General features: G+C 36.4%; 1 protein-coding gene across 1 annotated transcript; it reads left to right on the top strand.

Annotated features, from left to right (window-relative positions):
• Positions 1 to 7808: 7808 nt before the first annotated feature.
• On the top strand, positions 7809 to 8676 carry LOC136034243 (uncharacterized; the record flags this gene model as incomplete). The annotated part of the gene is given in 1 exon segment (XM_065715387.1): positions 7809 to 8676. A coding segment is annotated over 1 exon segment (668 nt), but the record flags the coding sequence as incomplete, so codon positions are not given.
• Positions 8677 to 8684: the final 8 nt, after the last annotated feature.

Here is an 8684-nt window from a genome sequence, read left to right as displayed (position 1 = left end):
TTTTTGTGGTTTCAGTTCTGAAAATGCAATCCCTGTTACATGATTAGAATTTTAAGCCACGTCAATGTTTTTTTGTTTTTTTTTATCTAGATTAGTAAATGTACGCATATTTGCAGATCTTAGAAACCTAATAAATTGGGATTAAGGATATTTGCGAAGTAGAACTGTTTTTTTTTTTGTATTTCGTTTAAGCAGAAGAACTGTTAGCGGCAAACGTATTATAAATCATATTATTGACTTACCAATAAAGCGAATATACCACTCGATGCCTTTTTATCATGTTTTTTAAGAATAAAATAGTCGCTTCTATCGCACGGCACTAAGAAAACATAGGGTAAAGCTTTAGTTTCGTCACAATCTGTCGAAAACACGTATTACTGCATATAGCAAGATTCTGATGGTCTCACATTTTTTCTTTGTCATTGTTAGAGAAGCTTGTCTATTTTCTAGCTTACTAAAATCCCCCTTCAACAAACTAAAAATGCTTAAAGTGGGCAGGGTTTTGAAGCTGAGGGAAATGTTGGGGTTGGGCAATATGAATGAATAATGACATAAAAACAATATGCAATCATCAGAATCTAGCTATATACAGTAATTAAAAAAACTCACAAAAAACTGAAATATCCTCCTTCCGAACTAACAACACCACAAATTTTTCCCGTGACTAACAGCAATTCATGTATTCCTTCCCCCTAACTCCCCATTCTTTATGCTGAAGCCTGAATTTTCGGCGAAATTGCTTCAGAACCACTGCTCAAATAAGGGTAATTAAGGTGGGAAAAGGGTGATTTTCATAGTAACTAAAGATTGGAAAATCTTTTTAATGTGGGTTTCTTTTAACACATACAAGTTATGATTCAGATGGTTTAATAGGCAATGGAAAAATCAAACACTTGTAATTATCTGTTAAATCCGTTTGTTTCACTCATAAATGCTTTCAGTAAGGAGCTATAAAACTTTAGTGCAAAAACAGGGAACTGATAGAGAAGAGGGTCTTGTTTTTCATACACAGAGTAATTACCTTCAGTTAATGACTACTTGAAATTTACAGCAAAGAGTAGGAGATGGTAGGGAGAGGAGGCCCCTCATATACGGAGCAATGCTCTTAGCTTTCAATTCCCTTTTTAAATATCTAATGTGTCGTCACACGAATATGACGGAAGCTCCTCATATACGGAGCAATGCTCTTAGCTTTCACTTCCCCTTTTAAACATCTTATGTGTCGTCATATGAATATGAGGGAAGGCTAGGCCTCAACTGTTTTGGTTTTTATGGTAAAATTTAAATTGTCCCTGATAATACTCGTAAAATAAAATCACCCGAAAAAGATAAGCTCTTTTTATGGCACTTGGTATTAACCAAGTGACATATAGCAATCGCAAATTCTGTCGGTCTGTCTGTCGGTCCCGGTTTTGCTACTTTAGGCACTTCCAGGTAAGCTAGGACGATTAAATTTGGCAAGCGTATCAAGGACTAGACCAGATTAAATTAGAAATAGTCGTTTTCCCGATTTGACTATCTGGGGGGGGAGTGAGGGGCCGGTTAATTCGGAAAAAATAGAAAAAATGAGGTATTTTTAACTTACGAACGGGTGATCAGATCTCAGTGAAATTTGATATTTAGAAGGATATCGTGTCTCAAAGCTCTTATTTTAAACCCGACCGGATCTGGTGACATTGGAGGGAGTTGGGAGGGGGAAACCTAAAACTTGGAAAACACTTAGAGTGGAGGGATCGGGATGAAACTTGGTGGGAAAAATAAGCACAAGTCCTAGATACATGATTGAGATAACCGGAACGGATCCGCTCTCTTTGGGGTAGTTGGGGGGGGGGGGATTTTTGAATAATTAGAAAAAATGAGGTATTTTTAACTTACGAACGGGTGATCGGATCTCAATGAAATTTGTTATTTAGAAGGATATCGTGTTTCAAAGCTCTTATTTTAAATCCTGACCGGATCTCATGACATTGGGGGAAGTTTGGGGTGGGGGAACCTAAAATCATGGAAAACGCTTAGATTGGAGGGATCGGGATGAAACTTGGTGGAATTAATAAGCAGAAGTCTTGCATACGTGATTTACATAATTGGAACGGATGTAATTTACGAAAGGGTGACCAGATCTTAATGAAATTTGATATTTAGAAGGATTTTGTGCTTTAAAGTTCTAATTTTAAATTCCGTCCAGATCCTGTGACATTGGGGGGAGTTGGAGGGGGAAACCGGAATTCTTGGAAAAGGTGAAAATTGGGGTATTTTTATCTAACGTATAGATGATCGGATCTTAATAAAATTTGATTTTTAGAAGGAATCCATGTCTCAGAGCTCGTATTTCAAATCCCGACCAGATCTTTTGACATTGGGGGGAGTTGGAGGGGGAAATCTTGGAAAAAAACTTGGAGGGGAGGAATCGGGATGAAGCTTGGTGGATAAAATAAACCAATGTCCTTGATACGTGATTGACAGAATCGTACTGGATTCGCTCTTTGGAGTTGGGTGGAGGGGTTCAGTAATTTGACGAGTTTGGTGCCTCTGGACGTGCTAGGACGATGAAAATTGGTAGGCGTGTCAGGGAGCTGCACAATTTGAATTGATAAAGTCAATTTCCCAGATTCGACCATCTGGAGGGCTAAAGGGAAAGGAAAAATTAGAAAAAAGGAGGTATTTATAACTTACGACTGGGGATCGGATCTTAATGAATTTTGTAATTTAGAAGGACATCGTGACTCAGAGCTATTATTTCAAATCCTGACCGGTATTAAGCCTCTTACTTTCCTTTTTAAATCAATCTATTGATTCATAGAATTTTGTTAGAGCTCATACCATATGATCTCTTGGCTCTTAGCTCTTCTCGCCTCGTCACAAGTGCGAGCTCTTAGCTCTATGAGCTCTTAGCTCTTTTGTGTAGGGGACTTTAAACAGACAAACAATTTTTCGGACAGTGATGTTTATATTTTAAGAGGAGTATTGGTTTTGGAAAAAATTTTACTCGTTCAACGTATTTGGCATTGCTCAAGAGAACTGAATGTGGGGAGTTTATATCTTATTTTTTGTAAATTGGCTATGGTTTTTTGGTATTTTTTGTAACTATTTCCTTCAATCATCTTTATATGCTTATACTTTGATTGACATACTCTGCCCATTGCCTTTAGAAAAATGCTAGTTTCTAAGCTTCATGAAATAAAGGAAAAAAGCAAGTTTTCAGCTGAAAATAAAGAGCAACATTAAAACTTAGAACGAACAGATATTATAACGTATATGAAGGATTACCCCCCTCCTCAAAACTTTGCTCTTCACGCTACAGTTTTTTGGCACTTCAAAAAAAGTTACTTATTGCTCTAATTAACCAACCCTTGTGTTTCAGGAGTCGTTTTTAAAGAATCCGGAGCAAATTTAAACTTTTAGTGTAAAGAGCGAGTTGTTGAGGAGGGAGTAACCCGCCTCATAAACTTAATTTCTCATATACGTAATTTCTGTTTGTTTTAAACCTTAATGTTGCTTCTTACTTTCAGTTGAAAAAACTCGTTTTTTTGGTTTAACTTCTGACCATTTTTAAATAACGCCAGGATACCTGGCTCCACCTCCATGGAAGAATCCCCTCCACACAGAAATATCCTATGGACAATTCTGGCGAAAATTTACCCCGACCAATTACCTTTAAAATCTCCACGCGTAAAATTGAATCAGTAAAGAGAAAGCAAGAAATATAAAGAAATTTCGTATAGGAATTTTGGCTAATTCACTCAGTGTAAAATTTTCCCTGAAAATTTCACCCCCTGGAAACCTCCCTCTTTATGGAAAATTCTCCAGCAGAAAATTCGTCCACACCTCCCACCCGAAAAATATACGCATGCTTCCCAATGAAACAAAAAATATAAAACAATGGACACATTTTATAAATTAAAAGCCTTTCTGGAGCTTTGGGGATCATTTTATGTCCTAAGACATAGTTATTTGGCTTTTCAATTACGCTGAAAAAAAACTATCTCAAAATTTTGATCGGACGATTTTGGGGGGAAATGGTGTCTAGTTGTCCTACATTTTTTTGGTCTTTTAAAAAGGACAAGAGAACTAGAATTAACCAAATCACGACATTTTAGGCCCACGGAGTCGATACGATCAACCCTGAAAAAACAACAACAAATAAACACCTATCCGTGATCTTTTTGGAGCTGGACAAGAAGGCATGGGTGAACCTGGGCAAGTAGATATGGCCAGACCTGTGCAAGGAGGTATGACCAGACCAAGAGAAGGAGGTATGAGTGGGCCTAGTTGCACTGGAGACTCTGTTATTGACAATAGCTCTAGTGGACCTGGTGAAATTGTTTTAAGTGTTGGTTCTTGTCATGGAATGTCCAGTAGTTTTGGAGGAATGTATCTACCATTGGGTGATGGAGAATATGGAATAAGGGGTTCTGCTCCAGGAATAATAATTCCAATGATGACGCCCCCAACTGGTGCACCTCAGGGCCATTTTGTAAGTACAATTTCTGACACTTTTGACACTAGTATTGTATCATAAACACAGTTAAAAGCTAATTTATTTTTCTGAATTTAGCCTATAAAATCTAAAAGGAAAAATAACTTTCAGCGCAAAACCCCAAGTGTTAAGAAAAATAATTAGGGAATTTTATATATCCACTGGAAAATTGTTAGGAAAATCTATGCCTACAAATTTACTTACGCCTCACTTCGCTCTTTGCTATCGGTAGCACGAGTCTTTGATTCTCTCCCCCCCCCCCTCGGACGGTGCTCGAGCTTTCGTCATTTGCAACTTAGTATTATAAACTAGTATTTCCAGATATTAGGATTCTTCTTCTTTAAGTATAAATCTTTCTTTTGAATTTATTCAAAACTTGAGTGCGTCTCAAAAATAAAGCATCCAATAATACATTCGAGGATGCCTTATCTGACTTATAGGCTTAACACTAAACTATTCTAAGGGCTTGCTAGCTGATATAACATAGAGTTGAATTAATGCATGTTTTGATCTTAGCTCTCCACACATAAATAATCAATAGGAAATTTGCACTTTATTTTTTTTGGTAAAATTCTAGTAAATTGACTTCTTTCTATCTCAGAAAGGGTATAGGTTAGGAAAATGAAACTTTCAGGGATGGGTCTACAGGCTAAAGTATGTCGCGGGAAGGTATTTTGAAGTACTTACCTCCACTCGTTCTCCCTCTAGAGGGCACTGACCTTTGATGATCTTTAAAAATATGTGTGCTATAAAAGTATAACCTTGCAAAATAGATCTTCTGCTTAATTGAAGTACAAAAAAATTGTTTTCAGCTTCATAACTTTGCTGAATCTCATTTTGTAAGGTTTTAAAGATATGCAAATACATTTCCTAAATTTTGAAGAAAAAAAAATATTGATATGGCTGAAAATTCTACTTAAATAACAGGAATTACATTTTCAAAACTTAATGCAGACAAAAAGCAACTAGTAACTGAAAAATAAGGTTAAGTGTAGTTTTGTCAAAATTTCAATAGGTATAGACATGTTATGTAGGCAAATTTCTCTGATACACTTAATCTGATGGTGTGATTTTCGTAAAGACTGTATGACTTTTCAGGGGAACTTTCCCCTATTTTTGAAAATGAGGCAAATTTTCTCAGGCTCTTAACGTTTGATGGGTAAGACTAATCTTGATGAAACTTATATATTTAAAATCAGCATTAAAATGCAATTCTTTTAATGTAACTATTGGTATGAAAATTCAATTTTTTAGAGTTCTGGCTACTATTGAAACGGGTCGCTGCTTACTACAGTTTGGTACCACGAACTGTTTGAAAACTTGTTTTTTTATTTAGTTTCTGTTCGTTATTTAAATAATGCCGGGATATTACACGTATGTTTCTAGTCGTTCTTTGATTTCTTGTTGTTGTTGATTTGGTTCTAAAATAAACGTTTGCTTTTCTTTATCTTTATAATTTTTATTAGGATTAAATTAAAAAACAAGTCTTTTTTAACTGAAAGTAAGGAGCGACATTAAAACTTAAAATGATCAGAAATTACTCCGTATATGAAAGGGGCTATTCCCTCCTCAACGCCCCGCTCTTTACGGTAAAGTTTGACTTTCTCTCAATTCTACTTTATAAAACAGTAAACAACTATAGCGTAAAGAGTGTTGAGAAGGGAACAGCCCCTTTCAAGCACGGAGTGATTTCTAATCGTTTTAAGTTTTGATGTCGCTCCTTACTTACAGTTAAACAAAAACGTTGTTTTTTATTTAATTTCTGAACATTTTTCAATTAATGCATTTGATTTTGGCTCTCCGCAGATGAATAATTAAAAAGAAATTTGCATATTAATTAATTTTTTGCTAGATAGCCTTCTTTTAGTTTTGATCAGACGATTTTGGGAAAAAGGGGTGGGGGAGGAGGCCTAGTTGCCCTCCAATTTTTCGGATACTTAAAAAGATAATTATAATTTTTAATTTTAACGTTCTTATTAGAAAGAAAATTTACGTAACTTACGAATTAACTTACATAATGAACTTCTATATTTGTATATTCTCATTATTTATATGAGGGGGTTTGCCCCCTCGTTGATACTCGTTGATACCTCGTCTTTATACTAAAGCTTTAATTCTTCCCAATTCTTTAAGAATAACCCTTGAATCTCAAAGGCTGTAGAATAAATAGTTGAAATTACTAAAATACTTCAGTGTAAAGATTGAGATATTTTGTAGATGCACCCCCCCCCCCACATGCGTAATAATCCATGTTCGTATAAGTTTTAATGCTCGTCCCTACTTTCAGTTGAAAAAACTTTTCCACTTTTTTTCATTGCTTTTATAAAAAAATAATGCTAGAAAGTCCTGCGCCCCCTTCATGGAATTTCTTTTCTCCCATGACAAATTCCTCCAAGGGAAGATCCTCCCACGTAGCACCCTCCCATCATCCCCCCCTCCAACCAAAAATCCCCCTGAAAACGTCTGTACACTTCCCAATAACCATTACTGTATGTAAACACTGGTCAAAGTTTGTAACTTGCAGCCCCTCCCCCGGGGACTGTGGGGAAAAAGTCAGCCCCAAAGACATAGTTTTTATGGTTTTCGACTATGTTGAACAAAATAGCTATCTCAAAATTTTGACCCGTTGACTTTGGGAATAATTGAGGGTGGGAGGGGGCCTAAGTGCCCTCTAATTTTTGGTCACTTAAAAAGCGCACTAAAATTTCCATTTTTCGTTAGAATGAGCCTTTTCGCCACATTCTAGGACTACTTGGTCGATACGATCATCCCTGGGGAAAAAAACAAACAAAAAAATAAGCACACACCCGTGATCAGTCTTCTGGGTGTTTTCCCTTATTTTCCAAATTCAGGAAAAATTTTTCAGGCTCGTAACTTTTTATTCGTAATGTTAAATTCGGTGAAACTTATATATTTCAAATCAAACAGTTCGGGGTAACGAACTGTAGTAAGGAGCGACCCGGCTCAATAGTAAGCAAAACTCTAAAAAATGGAATTTTGATACCAATAGCTACATCAAAAGAATCACATTTTAATACTGATTTTAAATATATAAGTTTCATCAAGTTTAATCTTACCCATAAAAGTTACGAGCCTGAGAAAATTTGCCTTATTTTAGAAAATAGGAGGAAACAACCCCTAGAAGTCATAGAATCTTAACGAAAATCACACCATCAGATTCAGCGTATCAGTGAACCCTGTTGAAGAAGTTTCTAGCTCCTATCTTACAAAATGCGAAATTTTGTATTTTTTGTCAGAAGGCAGATAACGGATGCGTTTTTTTTTTTTTTTTTTTTTTTTTTTTTTTTTTTTTTTTTTTTTTCAGGGTTGATCGTATCGACCCAGTGGTCCGAAAATCTTGCGAGAGGGCTCATTCTAACGGAAATGAAAAGTTCTAGTGCTCTTTTTAAGTGACCAAAAAAATTGATGGGCACCTAGGCCCCCTCCCACGCTAATTATTTTCCCAATGTCACCGGATCAGCCATCACCAGATAGCCATTTTATTCAGCGTAGTCAAAAAAACCTTTAGCTATGTTTTGGGGGCGACTTACTCCACCACAGTCCCCATGGGAGGGGCCACAAGTTACAAACTTTGACCAGTGCTTACATATAGTAATGATTATTTGGAATCAAATTGCATTGCTCACCTCTCACTTAAACACTCTAAAGAATAAGCAGAAGCTGAATGATCAAACGCTCAAAACTACAATGGCAGAAGTTGTCAGTCAAGCACTGTCTACTGAAGTTGGTCCATTGGTTGAGGCCTCTGTTAAAAAACTTACCCCTAGTCATGAACCTGCTACTTTTGATGCCAACAGTATAGAAATAATCAAACAAGAGGTATACTCTAGCCTGAAAATGGATTTTGATGTGCTTGTTGAAAAATCACTCAAACAATATGATCTGAGGATGACAAAGCTTGAATCCTCCCTGAAATTGCTTGACTCAGGTTTGTCAAAGCTGCAAAATTCTCTGAAACCAATTCAATCCAATGTTGATCGTCTGAGTGATCAGTTTGACCAAATGAAACTCTCAAATCAGCTGGTCCTATTTGGTTTAAAAGAAGACCCTTATCCAGAAGCTTCTGAAAGCAGATTCCTTGGATTTTGCAGTAATAGATTTCCTGGTATTCCTGTGACCCAGAATGATATAGTTTCTGCTAGAAGGATTGGTAAACAAGGCTCAGGTTTGAAACCTCGTCCACTTG

This window comes from Artemia franciscana, chromosome 2 (assembly GCF_032884065.1).
Source record: "Artemia franciscana chromosome 2, ASM3288406v1, whole genome shotgun sequence".
Taxonomy (NCBI): Eukaryota; Metazoa; Arthropoda; class Branchiopoda; order Anostraca; family Artemiidae; genus Artemia; species Artemia franciscana.
The sequence above is the reverse complement of the archived record's forward strand: the minus strand, read 5'-3'. Positions and strand labels throughout refer to the sequence as shown.